Source organism: Danio aesculapii, chromosome 2 (genome assembly GCF_903798145.1).
Source record: "Danio aesculapii chromosome 2, fDanAes4.1, whole genome shotgun sequence".
NCBI classification, from domain to species: domain Eukaryota; kingdom Metazoa; phylum Chordata; class Actinopteri; order Cypriniformes; family Danionidae; genus Danio; species Danio aesculapii.
The window spans coordinates 22739817-22760686 of NC_079436.1; the positions used below are offsets into that span (position 1 = coordinate 22739817).

Genomic DNA, 20870 nt, shown 5'->3' on the forward strand with positions numbered 1-20870 from the left:
ATACTTGCGACAATGTGGTACTTCTGCACAGTTTAACGACGTAGAAGGAAGAGTGTGTGTATGCTCGTCCTAAAATTTCGAACCCACTACTACTCATTAAGGCCCACCACAATTTGCTCCCACCAGACCTGAGATCTCTCTCATACCCACAAATTCCTTTAAATGGTGGAGGACACCATATCTAAACCATAGGCGCAAGGTGTGATGACGGCCCGTTCCCTCCTCCTCCGCCTCAAAATCATTTTAAAGTTGGGCGAACTTTGCATATTTCAAGACAATTTCTTCCATTGTGGCTAGTGTGGCGCAGATGCTAGAACCCACCTTTACGCATGTACATTGTCATAAATCAGATTAATCACATGAACACATGAATCAGATATGGGTCACAATTAAAAGAACGTTCAAAACTGACAAAATCAGATATAGGCAACAAATCAGAATTGGGCATTAAGACCTGACAGTGTAAAAGTGGCCTAGGAGATTTAAAGTTGCCTGGGGAAAAGATTTGGGGATCAAACTCTTTGCAGATACATGGGACAATTGTTTGGCTTCAATACAGTCATGTTCTGTCAACTGCACACACCAACTGATTCAATTCAAGGTCATACATCGTCTACACGACACTAAATCCAAGCTCCATAACATCTTTCCTTCTGTCTCACCAATGTGCGGTAGATGCAAGACAGCAGAGGGCACGGTTGCTCTCGCCTTTTGGTTCTGTCCCTTCACAAGTTCATGAGTTCACACTCACAAATAATTGACTGAATAGAATATGCGTATTTGGTGTGCTGTCCGAGGAGAGGGCTCTGAGCTCGGGAAGACACCCTAACTCGTGTTATTCCCCTTATTAGGATAAAGAGAGACGCAGTGTCCAGCCCAGCTCCAGAATGCTCCCCCCTCAGATTTAAATAGGTATCTGGTTTAATAGTGTGGAGTTTGGGTGGTGGAGGGATGCTGAAGTCAAAAGAAAACAGAGGTATGATGTGTTTGACTATTTATAGGGGTTTGCTTTTGAGCTGATTGGATAATAGAATGATTGTGTGTGTGATGAATTAGCCTCGTCGAAGACTGATTGTGTTCCTCCTGAAATTTGTTTATAAAACATCACTTATTGAACAGATTCTGGACACACATATTTGACTGGTACTCCAAAGTAGCAGACCTTTTCTACCAAATGCCAAACCTGCCATCTTTGGCTTCTCACAAAACACATCTTCTCTCCCTCAAACAATGCAAGTTTTTAAGTTTTTAACGCAAGGCATGGTCTTGGATAAAAGACTAATGCTTAATAATTGGAAATCACCTTTACGCCCCTCATTCCAGAACTGGATTTCTTACATGAGATCTGTTATTCAATTAGAGAAACTCTATTTGAAACAAATAGAGATTTTTAAGGACTACCTCCATAATTGTTTTTTTTTTAGCTACTTGGGGTCAATTTCTTGATGTGTTTGACAAACCTACATCCCAAGACCCCTCTGAGGTTTAAGTTATACACCCTCTCTAGTTTTGATTGCATGTTTTGTGACTATGAGATGTGTGTTTAGTCTCTTTTCTTTTTTTGTTTTCTTTTATATTGTCTTTTGTATGTCGACAGTATGAGCCAATGTTTGTTCTTGTTCTGTGTGTGTATATACAGTATACAGTTGAAGTCAGAACTATTAGCCCCCTGTTTATTTTTTCCCCAATTTCTGTTTAACGGAGAGAAGATTTTTCAACACGTTTCTAAACATAATAGTTTTAATAACTCATTTCTAATAACTGATTTATTTTATCTTTGCCATGATGACAGTAAATAATATTTGACTAGATATTATTCAAGACACTTCTATACAGCTTAAAGTGACATTTAAAGGCTTAACTAGGTTAATTAGGTTAACTAGGCAGGTTAGGGTAATTAGGCAAGTTATTTTATAATGATGGTACCAATATGGACCCTTTAAGTACAAATGTGTACCTTTTAAAAATGTTCCACCCCAGTGACAACTTGCATACCTTTATTTCTGACAGTGTAGTAGAAAAACTATACTATGGAAGTCAGTGGTTACAATTCAATTTAATTCATGTTTATTTCTACAGCGCTTTTACAATGTAGATAGTGTCAATGCAGCTTAACAAAGTTCTTGTAAATTGAAACTGTGTCGGTTCAGTTTTCAGAGTTGAAGTTCAGTTTAGTTCAGTTCACTGTTGTTAAATTCAGTGATGTAAAGTAACTAATTACAAATACTCAAATTACTGTAATTGAGTACTTTTTCTCAGGAATTGCAATTTACTAAGTAGTTTTAAAGATGTGTACTTTTACTTACCCTTGAGTACATTTTAGAGCTGTATCTGTACTTTTACTCCACTACTTTCCTTCAACCTGCAGTCACTACTTTATTTTTTCTTGTCTATGGGGATTAGAAAAATCAGTCCTACGAGTTCAATCAAATCGTACACAGAAGGTAAATAGCATCATAATGAACTACCTCAAGACACGGGTGATTTATAATTGCAGCAAACTCTTTGGAAGCATTTAAAGTGTCTAAGAAGATGTCCAAAGTCTTTACACGCATTGACCCAGAGACTGTTTAGATGCATGTCACTGAGGACAAGATGAAAGATGTTTACTGTATGATGACCGAAATGACCGTAACCTCCCAGCAGGCACAAGTCGTCAACATGACGACAGATTGACGTTGTACCCCAACGTCATGGGGACGTTGCATTTTTTTGGAAATGAAAATCGAGTTGACATCAGAACTCAACGACAGGCCAACGTCAATGTCCAACGTCCAACTTAAAACTAACCAAATATCAATGTCTAATGATGTAACAGCTTGATGTTGTGTGGACGTTACCACTATTGACATTTATCAGACGTTGGATTTTGGTTGCCATACCTGATGAAAAAATGTCAGTATTTGACTTCAATATGATGTTGGTTTTAGATGTTGGGTCGACGATGGATTTTCGCTACTTTCTAACAACCTAAAATCGACCAAACATCAACGTCATTTGACGTCATTATTAGACATCAAAATAACGTTGTTCTAGATGCTGGCTAGACGTTGAATTTTGGACGTCACAACCTAAATCTAACCTAATAAAAACGTCTTATGATGTTGTGTGCCTGTTGGGCAATAACTAAATGCACTACAGAATGTTACGTTTACACACTGACAAATTACATGTAAACGCATCAGTTTTTAACAGCATAATACTCAATACCTTTTAAAAGGGCTACTTTTTACTAATACTTTGAGTAATATTTACAACAGATACTTTTTACTCTATTTGCACTACATTTTTAGGCAAGTAATGGTACTTTTACTTGAGTATTTTTTTTCAGAACTCTTTCCACCACTGTTTAAATTTCACTGCTTAAAGTCCAAACACTGAAGAGCCAAGTCATTGATGCGCAGCAGGTTACAAGTTTCTTTAACATTCTTCGAAATATCGTTTGTACTCAACAGAAGAAACAAGGAGGTTTTAAAGAAGTGGAACTAATAAAAACTTTTACTAATTTAACAGAGCGGTGAAATTAAGTTTTTTAAGGATACATAAAAATGATCAAACGTATGTCATAAGAAATGTTTCTGATAAAAAAAAAAGTATATATTGACTAAAATGATGCTAAAATAAATTCAGAAATGTATTACAGGAATAAATTATATTCTTAAATACATTTAAATAGAAAACAGTTATTAAAATTGAGATAATATTTCACATTATTGCTGTTTTATCAAATAAATGCAGCAATGGAGACCTCCCATTGTCTGGTCTGTTAACCAATTTTAGTTGTACATGTAGTGTATTGCAAATTATAATCGTTTTGATTGATTGATTATGTGTGTGTGTGTGTGTGTGTGTGTGTGTGTGTGTGTGTGTGTGTGTGTGTGTGTGTGTGTGTGTGTGTGTGTGTGTGTGTGTGTGTGTGTGTGTGTGTGTAACCAAACTATCAGTGGTACGGAAGTATATTTCTCCCTCATTACATTCCCATTAAATGTGGAATATTATTATATTGATTATTACAATGACGAACAGTCATCACTCATTCATAAACATAAACTAGAAGCCTTTTAGATGTTTGCATTTTACATTTTTTAATATGGTTGTTCAAAGCAATATTAGACAGATTAGAATTAAACTGCAACAACACTGCCACCTGGTGTAACGTTGCCATGCAAAGTCAATGAAAAGGTGGACTATTGAAACAATAATAAATAGTCAAGCCTAAAAAAAAATTATTTAAAATATATATGCATAAAGAAGCAGCAGCAAGCAACAGCTGATTCACTGACGGGTGTATATACTTGTAATTGTTACATATTAAAAAGTGAAAACTAATTTCCTGCAGTTATTCCTATTGTATCTTATGTTCCACAATTATTATGGGGAATAATTTAAAATAAAAGTGCTATAATCATGTATTAAAATTGTACTTGGCGATGATTCAGGCAAATCGCTGATTTCTGGCCGCACCACTGGCGTATGATCCAGACACAGATACATACAGATTCTTGTAGGATGACAGGAGGTCACTTATTTTATAACCCTGCAAGAAACAAACAGTCACAGAGGAGATTATCATAAGTATGTTTCACACCATAGAAATATTTGTAAGCTTTTTTTTATCCCATAACAGCTTATAAATAAAACGTCAAATGCAGAATGATTTCTGTGAGGGTTATGTTTAGGGATTAAAAAATACAGTTTGTACATTATAAAAGTACATGAAATATTAAGTGTTTTTAAAAGGGCTTCATTGCTTTTTCAGCAACATTGATTGCAGAAATATTTCTTCTATCTGCTTTCCTCACAGAGATTTAAAAGATATGTTGTTAAAGCTCTTATAAGTAGGGCGAGACGAAATTTGCAGATGTTTTTTGCTATTTCTGTGGAGAATTTGGTAAAAATCTGCGAATATCTGTGGAATTATTTTGGGAGTATCATAACTAAAACCTTAATATGTGAAATGAAAAATAATACCTTTTAAAATGTAATGTTTAAATTGCAAATCCAATTAGATCCACTGTATTTGGCAAACAAAGCAAGTCTCTCATATAATATCTCTACTAAAGGACAAAAACTATTACTGTACAAACTGCATTGTACATAAATCAGATGAACATTTTCATATTAGTCAATAATATTACTGAAATTAAATTAAAAACGTAATAAATAAAGATTTACACACATTTACTCAAGTAAATAAACAGAATTAATGATAGGCTAAAAATCTGCGGAAAATCTGTGAAATTCTGCGCGCGCAGATTCCGTGTGGGCTTACTTATAAGCCATGAACCAAACTGATCAGCCATGAGGACAATCAGAAATGACAAGCTATTTGAATCAAAGTAAAGCAAATGGACAAAATGGACAAAATGGCAAAGGAACTGATGGCTTTAATTAGGGAAATATCAATAATCCTATGAACTACTGCTTACGAAACAAACCAAAAATAGTATATAGACAAATAGACAAATATAACAACCAATTAGCGTTGTTGATTGTATCTGTAGCAACTAGTTATTACAAAGGTTTATTACAGTGTGGGTAAAATAAGTACCCGCTTATTTAGAACGTGATGATTTTTCCTGGTAAATATATTAAGGAGCTGCTGACATGAAATTGTTACAGATCTGGTGGGTCAACAGTCAACAGCAGCTTTAGAAATATATATTTCTGAGAAAAAACTGAATAATTATTTGACCCGCTGTATATATTTAGGTCTTTTTTGTAGACATAAATATCTCTGTGCACTTTGCTCACTGCGACTTTCTCACTGATGGAATTATCTATACAGCATCATGGGTAATTGAGTTTTTATATATGAATACAGATACTGAACATGATTGATTTAAAAAGAAGTTGAATAAACTTATTGCTCAACAAAAACAAATGCAATCAATGAACAACCTTAAAGCTCACAGCAGCTGTTTAAAAAGGTTTATTCTTTTATAAAAACATATTGGTTTTCATATAATAAAGAATTATTTTTACTTCTAAAAGCCAGCTGTCAGTCTCTGCACTGTAAAATGCAATAGCTGTTCTCACTTATAAAATTAAGTGCAGTTAACTCATTATGAATAATTTTGTTCACTTTACAATATGAATGGAGAATGGTGTTGAGGGAATTGAGGAAACAGGTGGCGCAGTAAGTAGCGCTGGTGCCTCACAGCGCTGGTTCGAGCCCCGGCTGGATCAGCTGGCATTTCTGTGTGGAGTTATAGGTGAACTGGGTAAGCTAATCTGTCTGTAGTGTATGTGTGTGTATGTCCTGGTCCACAAGGTTGGGGGTTGAGGGATGGGCTAACGACCCACCTCGAAAAAATTTGATATTAAGAAACATGGTGCGGCTAAATATCAACTTCGTATAAACAGCCCTGGGAGTGACCAAGACATTTGTTTTTGTCTTTCCTTAAATGGTTTCATTCATCTTGATAATTTTAAGGCAATCGGTTTCCTAATATTTTTCCTGTAATGTGAACACTAACACTAATAAGAAGTTAACCCAACTAGTTATTTTGAGTCAACGGTACTGAACTTTACTTTATTAAGAAGTTGTAAATACAAACTGTTTAAAGCTATGCTAACAAACTGTTTAAAGCTATGCTAACAAACTGTTTGAAGCTATGCTAACAAAATAATACACTACTTAGAAATTAAGGCAATCAGTTTCCTCAATTTTTGTAAGCAAAGTTAACTTATTAGTTGATTTATTAACTTCATGTGAAGTATAAAACAAAATGTAAATATGTGTGTATGTGTTTTTTCGTGTGTGATTTGTCTTGTATAATGGCATAGGTATAACTTAGGTATTATAAAAAGAAGGTGGATTATGAGGACACTGTCTTTGTCCCACTTTTTCTAAAAAATAAAATAAATAAAAATAAAATAAAATTAGATTTTCCCATCAAATATAGAAATACCAGTCAATTTTGACATTGTGGTGTCTTTTTTGGTCCCCATGAGGAAACTAACTCATAAATGGGTTGTATTCAGGGGTGGGGGAGAGAATATACAGTTTGTACAAATATACATCATTAGATATAAGGGAAGTCCCCAGAAAGATAGCTGTGCAAGTGTGTGTGTGTGTGTGTGTGTGTGTGTGTGTGTGTGTGTGTGTGTGTGTGTGTGTGTGTGTGTGTGTGTGTGTGTGTGTGTGTGTGTGTGTGTGTGTGTGTGTGTTTGTACTATGTTTTTTTTTAAAAAAACTTTGCTGCTCGTTCAAACTACTTATTTAAAATGATCTGAATCAACACAATTCTTCAGTTTTTTGGGTGACAACTTAATTGTTTTATGTTTAATCCACTTAAATTTGGCAAAAGAATCAAGTTAACTTGATTAGTTTGTGTTGAGACAACATGAAGGAATAGTTCTTCTTTTTTTACAGTGTTTACCTGTGAGGTCTCACAGAGCAGAGTATTGCCCTGCACCAGGTTGCCGATGGTCATGTGAAAATAGGTGCTTCCACTGGACCAGGATGTGATCTTACTGAACAGATGCGCCGCGAGCACCTCCTACAGGCAATCCAACCAAAACTCTTGTTAAAATTCACAGTGCTAAGACATGGCTGGGCTACTTTATGTCTGGATTTGTACCTTTGTTTTTGTGTTGATAAGACTGATTCCTTGTTTGCTGATTGATATCATGATAACACTGGGGTAATTTTTCTCAGAGGTTTGCTGTGAGTAAAAAAAAAGTAATTATTGTGAAAACAGCCTCCTTTATTAGCAGTAAGATTGATTTTTTTTTTGTGTTTTAGTGTTAGTTACCTTTACTTCGAAGAAAGCACATCCAAAGGTTGGCCATGGTGAGACTGTTTTCAGAAACTGCAGTTTGGCTTCGTCTACACTCATGCCTGCCTGCTTGTTGTATGAACTGATGATGTGCTGTGAACCAAAGACACAAACAATTAATCATGAGGATATGACACTAAAAACAATTACACTTTCAACCAACTTTTTAAAAATACTGTAATTTAAATTTTTTTTGTATAATTTAACTTTGGTTTAAACTTTAAAACTGAATTAAGTCTACATCAAAATATTTATTGTGGTCAAAAATAGAAATGACATTAATACAAAGTAAAAATATTGTTTAATATAGAGAAATACATATATTTTTTCCCTTTAGAACAAAGCTGTTTTTTTTTTTACCTTAGATCAATGTATAACCTTGCTTTGGACCAACCTACAATAAAATGGCTGTAATTTGTACCAGCTAAATTTGAAAATGACCCTTAAATTGTAGTTATGACGTGGTTGAATATGAAAAATGTATTTTAATATCAATCAAAATATTTATTCTGCCCAAGGAAAATAATACATTGACTCAAAGATAAAATAGACAATAAATTAATATAATTACTTTAAAATTACTTAAAATCAAAGTGCAAGTAAAGTAATAATAAATACATACAATGTTAGGCTATGCTATTGCAAGTTATTTTATTTTTAATAATGAGGTTAACTGTAAGGACATAAACAGTACCCTTTTCATGTGGTCACATGACACTGAGGAAAAGTCATGTTTTTAAGTATGCCTAAAGGGTTCATTATTTGTTTTAGGGAAAATTTTATAAAAAAGGTTAAAATCAGAAACCATAATTTTTCACTCAACCCAAAATTACATTTTCACTGTTTTCACTGAGTCCAGTCCTGCTAAAAGTATTTTATTGCTAATGCATTTTGAAGCAACATCTCTTCGAGAAGTCTCCAGGTTAACAACTGTTAACAGCTGTTAATTCATTTCCAAGTGGATGCAGGTGTAAACATGGTCTGACAAGTTTTGATCTTCTTTCAAAGGTAGATGAAAACACCCAATCACACTCTACAATCTCCTAATGTAAGCCCCACTTACATCTGGTTTTAGGATGCATTATTGTTGATTCAGATTGTGTAAACGTAGTCTGAAATGTTTCGAGCTTCTCCAGTAGCTGAAAACACTTTTGACTGTCATTGAATGCAATTCAAAATGCACCCACAACCAGCTACTTTCTGCCTACTGGCATCATTTTTAAATAATTCAGTACTGTACTACTAGCTAGACAGGGTTTTATTGTTGCTGAAAGTCTGGTTTGAACACAAAATAATCCTCATTCTCAAAAAAGCTCACACTGTTTTCCGCCATTTTGGCTGCTAATTGTGCTACATATAATTTTGGTAGAAACTGTTTTTAATGATAGTTTATTTTTGTAAGGTAATGCACAGTGCGAAGAAGGTACATAGCTTTGATTTGGATCAAAATCAAAACATACAGAACCATATATTTGAAAATATATTAAGAAAATAAAGGGTTTGAGGATCACCTTTTTCCAGTCCTCAGCAGTCATGATCTTCTGCTGATCAGCAGGCACCAGTTCTTTCAGCATTCTGGGGATCATGACAAACTGAGACTTATCTGCATCAACCCGAGTCCGAAACAACAGTCCACCTAGAGCGATCATGTCCTCTTTAGACACACTATGGTATCCCCGCAGATACTTTGGCAATTCCTGGTAAAAAAAAAAAACAATTTGGCAGACATTTTGGTCATGAATGACTTTTAACTCATTTTAAAACTCAAGCTAGTTGGACTTGTTTCATTTTATAATTTGCAAAGTCAAAGCACTTACAATTAAATCCCTAAAGTAGGGTCTGTGATTGAAACCATCTTAAAATATGTTCACATTCTATTCTTATATGTAAAATATATAAGTTTTATGCGCAATTGTGATTTTTGGAGCCTTTACATGTCTTAATAATGGTGGTTCTTAACAAGCAGCTAGATGGGACTCCAGAAGTTTTTGGGACTTTAAACATCATCAGGTCAAATCGAAAAAGTTATCGTACTGATTTGGTTTTAAAGTTTATATTTGCTTTTTCAAACTTGCAGATTTGAAACACTTGACTAAAAAGCTTTTTAATATTACTGAAAGTGGCAGTAAGTGACAGGACTTGTGGATTGTATAACAGTTTGTTTATTGGTCACAGAGCTTATTCATTATTGTTGACAGCTAGCTCTCTGCAGCCCTCACATGGTCGCCCAGTGAAGCTTAGCAGAGCTGCACATGGTTTGCTACTTGGTGGGAGACCACATGGGAAAACTTAGCTGCCAGCAGCGGGCTCTCACCCTATGGTCTGTGTGGGTCCTAATGCCCCAGTATAGTTAAAGGGGATGCTATACTGTCAGTGTGCACCCTCTTTCGCATGTTAAACCAAGGTCCTGACTCAGGTCATTACAAAATCACAGGATATCTTTAAAAGAGTAGGGGTGTAATCTTTGTCCATAACCATCCCCATATCATAATACCCCCCAGCAAATAAACATGTTTTTGACAGAATCAGGGTGGTGCTAATATCTGCTTTACGTGGCATGTCAGACTGTTGACTGCTGGCTGCATGACTGATGCATAAGGCAAACAAAATAGGAAACACTCATTGGTTGAGTTAGCAGGGCCTGAATAAACACTGGATTTTCAAAAGTAGGTGAAATTCATGACATAGACAATGAATGGTTTATTGGAAGACAACAAGTTAACATTTTCTTGCCTCTAAACATGACCCTGAACAAATCAAACAGATTTGCTTGTTTTTAAAGTTGATTTTATTGCCAATGTTGCTAGAATGGGGTCTATGCAAGATTATGGTAAGACTAACGTCCATGTTGGGCAAAAAAAAATCTTTACTGCAGCACTCTATTATGTTACATAAATAGTTCCTATGCTGTACAGGAGGTTAAATTGATGTTGGAATACTGTTGACAGTGTTTGGCTTAATATACAGTATGTGTTGATAAGATGGACAACATACCTGAGGAAAGTTGAACATTAAGTCAGCAGTTATATCTTTCCCTGGGATCACATTAAACCAGAGCTTCCTCATGAAGAGTACCAGGTACGGGACAATAGTTGGAGTAGCTGTGTTCAGGATGAAGGATGTTATTCATACTGTAGGGACAGTCCAACTTAATAAATAAGTTTATTACCGTATTTAATAAGCTAAACAGCTCACCTTCCCTGACTTTCTTTCCTTTTTTGGTAACATCTGTGAGTTGCCTGAGGTTGTCAAAAAAGTATTCCTCAGAATTCATACTCTCTACCTGAAAATATCAGATGTGATAAAGTTTAGCACCTAAAACACCACCTCCAGAAATGACAAAGAACATTATATCTAAAACCTTTGTGGAGGTTTTCACAAACAGGCTGTAACCCTCTGGTGAGGACAGGCGGAGGTCTTTGGCAATGTTGCGACACAAGTCTTTGATCCTGGTGGTGGTGGTCACCTCAAATATCTGAAATAAAAGACAGCTTTTAATTTAAGTGAAGAAAATAATAAGAAACAATGGTTAAGCTGAGCATGTCACTCCTTACTTCAGATGTATCATTGGGGAAATGGACTTTATGGAAGATCTGAGTGCTGTTATTCTGAATGGCATCTACTTCCACCTGGTGAGGAGGCAACTTCCTTCCCTCAATACTGTAAAGAGGCAAAAACATTGCAATTATAGGTCAACTTTCACCTTTATGTTCACTTCATGTTGGGGCCTAAAGTCTCTGACAAAACAGGCCAACATTGTGCAACATTTGCTTCATTTTGGTCAGATCTAGTTTTCTACTTGGACAGCAAGAGTAAAAGTGATGAAATACGTTTACTGGCGAGAGTGTTGAGTGAATTCAGGAGGGCGCCAATGAACAACGTTCTCCTCCACCTTTATTACTCATGATTGAGGTGCATTTATCCAAAGCACTGATACCCTATTTGTTTCCTGGCCACCACGGGTGTGTATTCACTCCTCACCGCAGCCACTTGGAGGTGCAAAATGCAGACCACAAATTCAGAGAATGGATTACAAAACCTTTCTCTTTTCACTCTTCATCTGAGCATTTATGAATATTTTCATTACGTCATAGTCATCCAGAGTAGAAAAAAGTAGTTTCACAGACTAGGGAGACACCTATACCTAAACCCTTCACTACATGGCCATGGACTCTTCCATCTCTTTGTTGGTCGTCAATGGCTCCTCAAACTTCCCTTCCTTTGCTCGCCCTGCTCTTTTCCATAAGCAGTATTATGCAGTAAAATCTGAGCATTGCAAGGTGTAAATAATTTCATTAATACTTAGCCATCTAGAGAACAAAGTATGTGCCCAATTTTTTGGTCAGTGCTGGCTCCTGGAAGTTTGGGCTCCTAGAAGTTTCATTCCTTAAAATTTGTAGCAGTTGGAAACACAGTTGGATTTCATTGCCACTCATTCATTGATGTTGGCTCAGTTAAGTCTTGGACACACCAAGCTGACAGTCCTTCACTAGGCAGGATCGGACCATCAGTGAAAGTCTGTCAGGCTCGTTTGTTTGGTTTGTTCCAAGTTGCATCTTTTTGCCTAATTCAGCATGTAGAATCAGCATTGGCTTTTGGTGAAAGAAAGCTCTTTGATTTGCTGATCAACTATGAAACAGAGTGCGAGAACACAACCTGATATGACGAAACTAAGCAAATGATGCAAATCAAGAGGAAACATAAATGAGCCAACAGTCATTTCGTCACATTTAATAAACATAAGCAAATTATACAGATTATCAGATGATCAGATATATGGCACTTAAACTCTGCTTTGATTAGGGTTTGCTACGGTTTCCTGTTGCTACAGTAAATGAAATCATAGGTACTACCACCTGCAGGTATGGAAAGATAAATTCTCATGCAAACGCAGAACACACCATCTCAAATAAGTCTCTGTTTGTTTGGTTTGTTCACATGCAGTCTTTTGGACCAGACACAGTTGATGCGAGGGAACAGCACAGTCAGTTTAATTTCCGCTAGTTCTATTTAAGGGCGTTAAGGGGTGAACTATTTGACTATCTAAAGGTGTACCTGAGCATAGCTTGCATCCTCTGCAGGCAGGCAGAAGCCAGCGGCTCTCTGGGTCTGGACTCCAGAAAACGTTGAGCGTGCCTCAATAACAACTGACTTGGCGGGAAGAGACCACAGCACAGCCACAACAGCTGCCAGCCTCGTTCCATACTCAACCTAACAGACGAACAAGACTGCAATTAACAAGCATTCACAACAATTTCACATCTGGATCAAAAATAAGTTATAACTAAGTCGACAAACCCATTTCTGTTGTTGGTCATCTGCTTCATTATTTGACAGTAGATTTCATCTCTAAGTTCGACGTGTGCTGTTGCCGGCCCAAAGATCTGGTTTGTTAGATCTATGGGCGTCCGCACATGCTTGACTGGATAATCTCCCATATATTTAAGGATAGGTGGAGACTATGTTAAAGAAAAATAGTGAGCATCAAGCATTCATTGAGCAGTCTTTAGAATAATACAGCATTTACAGCTTTATTAAATATGTAACAAATTGAGTTTTCTGTTAATTCATTGAACTGATGGAAAGGATATCTGTGAAGGAGTCAGAAGCAAGGTGGCAGAGCTCTGAGTTGCCTTGCAGATTCCTGATAAGTGGTTGTTTGAGAGGCTCTTTACTGTTGGCCCACAGTTTCTCTTTGCCTCCTTTGCCACGACGGCCTTCATTAACTGGATCCCTGTAACACATAGATGACATGATCTTTTAAGTAACTCTGGCTTATTATAATAACTAGTGAATTTCAAGCTGCACATTTTTGTAGATCCATCCTACATCACTTAAGATGATTGCAAACCAAATGTGTGCTACCTGAAATAATCAAAGGAGAACTCCTTGAGCGTCATGTGGGCCACTCTCTCTGTGCTGAGCTCCTCCTTCTGTGGCAACACCGGCATCACTGACTTCCTCCGTGCTGGGCTCAAATTCAGCAAATTCTAGAGGACAGAATGAATCTATATTTCTGTTCCTGTACAGTCTGACTTGATTTACAAGACTCAGCATATTTTGTCAGTCTAAGGGTAAAACCTTGCTGATGGCTAGATTTTTATTCATTCATTCATTTTTCTTCAGCTTAATCTCTATTTCAGAGGTCTCCACAGCTGAATGAACCACCAACTATTACAGCATATGTTTTACACAGCGGATGCAATTCCAGCTGCAACCCAGTACTGGGAAACACCCATAAACATGCATTCACACACATACACTACAGACAATTTAGTTTATTCAGTTCCCCTATAGCGCATGTCTTTGGACTGTGAGGGAAACCGGAGCACCCGGAGGAAACCCACGCCAACACGGCGAGAACATGCAAACTCCACACAGAAATGCCAACTGGTGCAGCCGGGACTCCAACCAATGACCTTCTTGCTGTGAGGCGACAGTGCTAACCACTGAGCCACCATGCTGCCATCTTTAATAATAATTTAGCTGCAATTAAAAATCTTTTAAGACAGTTTCAAATTTTAATAGTAGTCTAAATTCTTTAAAGGAAATTAAAAAAATTAAAAGGTGTTTTTTAAAACAGTTTAAATTCTTTAAAAGCAATCTAGAATTAAGAAAGTGTTTTTTACATGTTTGAATTATTGGTAACACATTCATTAGGATCACTTCATGAGTTTTCCTCAATTAACTTCTAATTACTGTTTATAGATATTATGTAAAGTTGTAAAAGGTATGTTTATAAGGGCCATCTAGATGATGAAACAATACACATGCTGTTTGTTTTTACACATCAGCTCTAGTGTTTTTTTGTTTTTGTTTGTTTGTTTGTTTAAGATTTATTTTTGTCATTTTGCCTTTATTTGACAGGACAGTTGAATGACAGGAAATTAAGTGGGAGAGAGAGGGGGATAGAACGAGCCGGTATTCGAACTCAGGACGCCGGAGTGATGTGCTGTATGTTGGCAAACTAACCACTGTGCTATCGCGCTGTTTTTTAAGATTTATTTCCTGCCTTTATTGTGATAGGACAGTACAGCGACGAAGTTGGAGAGAGTGGTTGATGGGACAGGAAAAGCTCCACAACCTGGTACTCAAAATCTGTACATCCTTAACATAATGGTGCTCTACTTTATGTCAGGCTGTCAGTACTGATGTAACAGGTATGGAAATTATTGTCCACTTTATTTATAGAATTACACAAAATGACTGTTTTAACTAAAGTGTGTGTTTTACCTAAAGTGTTTATTAAGTACACCTGAGGTGTTTGTCATTGTGTGCGTCTTCTCCTTTAAATTACTTAGAAAGCTTAAGTTTTTTAATTTCCTGTTTTGCACCCACCTCTTCCCTTTCTGCACATGGGAGAGATGGATGTCTGCTAAGCTCTAACTAATCTTAAATCATCTTTACTTTAGAAATCACTTTTAAAGCTAGTTTTTATGTTTAAATAATATTTATAGATTTGTTCAATTATTTTTGTGTTTCCACTTTAATTGAGGTTTTGATTTATTTTTGTTTTATGGAAACATGTGAATGCTAAATGCATTGCACTTTCCCTTAAACAGAGAAAAGTGAAGACACTGTAAAATCTGTGCTTTTGTTTACCTCAGGTGTGTTTTGTCACTTATTGTGAAGTTAATATTATTAGGAGATTTATTCTTTGCTCTACTCTCTGCCCTCTTCCCTTTCTGCACTGACTGCACATGGGAGAGAGGAGTTAAGGGCAAAGGGCGAAGACACACTGTAAAATCTGTGCTTCGTATAATCAGGAGTGAGATTAAAAAGCCGTCACAACTACTGATATCCTTCTGGTTATTCCCACATTAAAAAGAAAACGACACAACGCAGAACTGGTTACACTGACAACATTATCTCTAATTTGGTATTTTTTTACCAAGACAAACCAATAAAACAACAGTGCTGAAGAGTATGTTTTCCAGATGTCAGTATAAAACTGAAAAAAAAAATGCTATTTACCAGTGTCTCTTCTGTAGGCCTGGTTAACATGGGAAGAATCTGAATAGCATCTAAGGAAACTGCCCCAGTTTGACTTGTCCTCTCATTTCTTGCTTTTATCCAGCCTTCTTCAAGAGAATATTCTCCATCCTTTATGATATACAGCACATCGCCCCGTCTGTAGCTCAGCAATGTGGGATCCTCTGAATAAAGATGGGAAACATATGAAAAATTATTGCTACATAAATGTTAACCAGTTCAGAATCCATCACATTATTTCTTAAGGTTCTAAATTGTCGAAAAAACAAAGAAAATACTGCCAAAATATAACCAGTGCAGAAGAAGCACCTTGTCTGCTGAGGTCTTGTATTGCCACAGCGTACAGGGATCTCTCTTTAAGGCCTGAGATGAACATGTTGACCAGATCCACTAATTCTTTTCCTTTCACAATCTTCAGCTCATACACCCCCTTTGGAGTCGTCAAACACACCATCCCACCAGACCTGTCCTCACTGTGGGAGAAACAGGAAAGTGGTTCAGCTAGGAGTGATTTGAAGTCACAGCAAGGAGGAAAATATATATTATATTATATTATATTATATTATATTATATTATATTATATTATATTATATTATATTATATTATATTATATTATATTATATTATATTATATTATATTATATATTTGTAATGTTTTAGTAACAACTGCAGTTTTCTAAATAATTAAAAAATCTACATGAGCTACAGTAATGCTTTAAATCAAATGGGATTTCCTATTACGCGTTATTACTATAATTTTAAAGGCTGAAATGAACAACAGAGCCCAAAGTATTCAATTAAATTGTTTGTTTTTTATTATTTATTTTATATTATAATCAACACTTGGATAACGAAAAAAGTGCGCAGCATTTATATTGCAAATAATGTGGATTTTTATTTCTGTATAATTTAAACAAAATTACGTTTCTGCATAGTAACTTTTTTTACAGTCATATTTCATATTACTTATTATATAACACTAAATAATCAAGACCACTAACAGGTTAAATAAAATATGATGAATATATGGGCTGATTTATTCTCTACAGTAGGAAACTAATGATCTGTTGACATCAAATGCCTTGCCTGAGGATAATGTCCGAGCTGTTTAATTAAAATCTAACTTGTGTTGAAACATTGATTGTGCAGTTTCATGAGATGTGTGATGTTCAATTTGTTTAGTTTTTTGTAAGAGATGTGCACATTTTCTTACATACAACTGCCATTTAAACTGAATTTCCTGATAAAACAGAAGTTTATTAGAAAAAAAGTGCCTTTTTACCTCACTATTTCAATTCTCGACACTTCAGGATACGAGAGCTGCAGGAATTCGCCTTCTGTCTCTTCCTGAAAGAAGACTCCTTTCCAGTTCACCACAACTACAAACTGGTCTTGAGGAACTGAAGGACCTGGACACAAATCAAACAGTTAGTTCACAAATTCAACGCAAGAAAGGGATACTTTACCAAAAAAGTCTAATTGTATCATAATAATCTTCATGTTTTTGACATTATTTTTTTTGTTCTGTGGACACAAAAAAGTGTTATACACAGATATCTTACTTCACAGTTATCAGTGTTATCTTCACAGATATACAACAAAACTGCTATTTTTCTGTCAGTGAAAGGATTCTGTTTAAGTAGTGTTTTCAATCTCACTCTGTTCTTCCTAAAATAGCTATCATTTGGCTTCAAAAGACAAAGTTCTGTCAATAATTACTCAGGCTAATATTGTTCCAACCCCCTGAGACCTTCATTCATTTTCAGAACATAAATGAAGATAATTTAGATTAAATCCAAGAGCTCCCTTCGTACACTGTCAGAAAAATGATACGAGAGTTGTCACTGGGGTGGTACCTTTTCAAAATGTACTCATTTGTAACTAAAGCAGCGGTGTCAAACTCAGTTCCTGAAGGGCCGCAGCCCTACACAGTTTAGTTCCAACTCTGCTTCAACACACTTGTCTGTTGGTTTTAAACAAGCCTGAAAGACCTAATTAGTAAGATCAGGTGTGTTTAATTAGAGTTGAAACTAAACTGTGCAGAGCTGTAGCCCTGCAGGAACTGAGTTTGACACCCCTGAACTAAAGGGTCCTAATTAATACCTCAAGGGTACATATTAGTACCTAAAAAGTACAAAAGTGTACCTCTTGAAATTTTTAGGAACTAATATATACCTTTGAGGTACCAATACGGACCCTTTAAGTTCAAATGTGTACCTTTTGAAAAGTTACCACCCCAGTGACAGCACTTTTACTTTAATTTCTGCGAGTGTGTATATAAAGCAACTATTCAGAGATTTTCACTAAATGAACCAAAAATATTGTCAATATTGTCAAAGTATTGGTTTTGGTACGCAAAAGTGGTTTTGAAGCTTCGTATGATTACAGGTACAGGCACCACTGATGCCACGTGGAACGTTTTGACAATGTTTTTGGTTCCTTTTCTGGATCTTGAATGTCTCGTGACAATTGCTGTCTATGGAGGGTGAGAGAGCTCCCAGATTTCATCCAAAATAAAGACAGTCTCTGGGGATTGAAATGACATGAGTGTGAGTAAATATTCATTCATTCATTCATTTTCTTTTCAGCTTAGTCCCTTTATTAATCCGGGGTCGCCACAGCGGAATGAACCGCCAACTTATCCAGCACATGTTTTACGCAGCAAATGCCCTTCCAGCCACAACCCATTTCTGGGAAACATCCATACACACTCACTCACACTCATACACTACGGACAATTTAGCCTTCCCAATTCACCTACACCGCATGTCTTTGGACTGTGGGGGAAACCGCCTGGAAGCACCCGGAGGAAACCCACACCGGGAGAACATGCAAACTCCACACAGAAATGCCAACTAACCCAGCCGAGGTTCGAACCAGCGACCTTCTTGCTGTGAGGCAACAGCACTACCTACTGCGTCACTGCGACGCCTTCTGTGAGTAAATAATACAATTTTATCAGCTTTGCATGTTTGGAAAATAATTTGCACCAGTTTATGCACTGTCTCTGTGTGATTTAACTTGAATATTCAAGAAAGAGCAGCAATGGCTTTCCTCAGAAGCTCTCCTATTGTGTCTAACAGAAGAGATAAAGTCATGCAGGTTTGGAACAACATATTAGTACAATCAACAAAATGTTCATTTTGGGATGAACTATTTTTAAAAAATGGAAAACTTACCTGAAATCACTTGAGCCTCATATAACTTGGAGAAATGGATTGGCCACTTCTGTCGTGCATATTCAACAGTCTCTGATTTCACTTTGTAGACTGGTGTGTTAGTGTTTATGTAGGGACCCTGTGATTACACAAGAGTGCTGCTTGTAATATTTTGCGTGATTATTGTGAACAACTATGCATGTGTGTAGCAGCAAATAAACATACCTGTGTGTGTGCAGAATTCACCATCTGCACTAGTTTGACCAAAGACTTGTTCTCGATTATTGTCATATTCATGCTCTCGCGAACAATCTTCTGAGCAATTTCCAAACTGCTTTCAGAGCCGTGCTGAACATAATAATGTTTGGCTGCGAGCTGCACATAATCATCCTCCTAGATGAAGATTAAGGTCAACAACAACATTACAAATCTCCTTCCTACTATAAAAACATGTTACACCAACAGAACAAAAGAACAGAACCTGAGCTGACCTTATCAGACAGATATTCTCCGTGTTTGAGTCCATGGATGATCTGCCGGTAGATGAGCTCTGTGCTGATTTGGTCAGATGAACAGTCATGCCATGGTGTGAAGATCTCTTTGCGAAAGTAGAGGCGCCAGGGAGCGTGTTGCTCCTCTCGCCCTTGCCTCTTTTCTTCCTGCTCACACATAGACACGGCGTCCAGAATGTGCTGACTGCCACTGCCAAGAGACCACATCTGAAGAAGAGAGGCACATGTCAATACTAAGGTACTGTTGCTCCTATAATCAGTCAAGATGGAGTTATTCTGCTATCTGCCTAATGTTCCACAAAATCCAATATTGTTGTCTCACTTTTTATCCTTTTATCCATATAAAGCTGCTTAGAAACAGTCTACGTTGTACAAAGCACTATAGAAGTAAAGGTGATCAAAATTAGAGAACACTTGATTTGTTCTGAAATAATGTCATCTTTCTCATTATTTTTAATATATTTTTTAATTGTAATTAATTTTTATTAATTGCAATTAATAATACATTTATTCTAATAATTCATTTAGGTCACACTTTATTTTGATGGGTTTGAAATACGGGAGACTCCCGGGAAAAACAGGAGTGTTGGCAGGTATGATTTCTGAAGGTTACAGCAGCCAAAAATAATAAGAAAGTGCAATGGAATTTTGTATGATTCCAGTACAACAGGAGCCACTGGTGTCACTTGTCTCTCACACTGCTCTGCTACGATCTTCCACAATTCTGTGACTGTAGTGTGTTTCTAAGCCATGACTTCGTCACCAAGGAATTTCCAGAAATTTTAAATGAGGTTTACATCAAAACTCTGGACTGCCATTTCATTATTTAAATGTGTTTTTAAGCTTTAAGTAACTGCGTTACCCATTTTGTGGTTGGGCTCATTCTCCAGCAAGAAAAGCACAGGCTGATTGAGCCTCAGGTGCCATTTACAATGAAAATGCTCCTCGTCCTTACTTGCATTTTCACTGTGTTTCAGAAAAACAATATCTGTACACTATACAGCCTAAATCGCATGACATGTGATCATTCACGCTCACTGTTAATACATAAATTATGCAGGCGTCTGTACTTGTGGTCTACTGGTTGTTTAATGGTTAAATGATCAATGTAATGTGTATATTTATATAGCGCATTTATCGTGTATGGCCATACACCCAAAGAGCTTAATAATCATGAGGGGAGGTCTCTCCACGCCACTACCAGTGTGCAGCATCCACTTGGATGATGCAACGGCAGCCACATGACAAAAGGGCCAGTGTGCTCACGATACACCAGCTATTGGTGCAGTGGAGAGACAGTGATAGAGCCAATTCGGTGGATGGGTATTACTGGAAGGTCATGATCGGTAAGGGTCGATGGAGGGAATTTGGCTAGGACACCAGGATTACACCCCATTCTTTCCAAGAAGTGCCATGGGATTTTTA

General features: G+C 36.6%; 1 protein-coding gene across 1 annotated transcript in view; it reads right to left on the bottom strand.

Annotated features, from left to right (window-relative positions):
* Window positions 1-4059: 4059 nt before the first annotated feature.
* Window positions 4060-20870, bottom strand: part of myo7bb (myosin VIIBb) — a 47239-nt gene continuing 30428 nt past the window's right edge. The window contains exons 30-48 of the mRNA XM_056475058.1: window positions 19425-19652; window positions 19159-19326; window positions 18955-19072; window positions 17058-17184; window positions 16086-16249; window positions 15759-15940; window positions 13650-13774; window positions 13376-13518; window positions 13083-13236; window positions 12840-12995; window positions 11339-11444; window positions 11146-11259; window positions 10980-11067; window positions 10779-10885; window positions 9296-9481; window positions 7761-7877; window positions 7587-7670; window positions 7386-7505; window positions 4060-4537 (exon numbers count right to left, since the gene is read on the bottom strand). Coding sequence (XP_056331033.1) covers window positions 4436-4537; window positions 7386-7505; window positions 7587-7670; window positions 7761-7877; window positions 9296-9481; window positions 10779-10885; window positions 10980-11067; window positions 11146-11259; window positions 11339-11444; window positions 12840-12995; window positions 13083-13236; window positions 13376-13518; window positions 13650-13774; window positions 15759-15940; window positions 16086-16249; window positions 17058-17184; window positions 18955-19072; window positions 19159-19326; window positions 19425-19652 — 2589 coding nt within the window. The 3' untranslated portion in view covers window positions 4060-4435. The remainder of the gene's footprint in view (window positions 4538-7385; window positions 7506-7586; window positions 7671-7760; window positions 7878-9295; window positions 9482-10778; window positions 10886-10979; window positions 11068-11145; window positions 11260-11338; window positions 11445-12839; window positions 12996-13082; window positions 13237-13375; window positions 13519-13649; window positions 13775-15758; window positions 15941-16085; window positions 16250-17057; window positions 17185-18954; window positions 19073-19158; window positions 19327-19424; window positions 19653-20870) is intronic.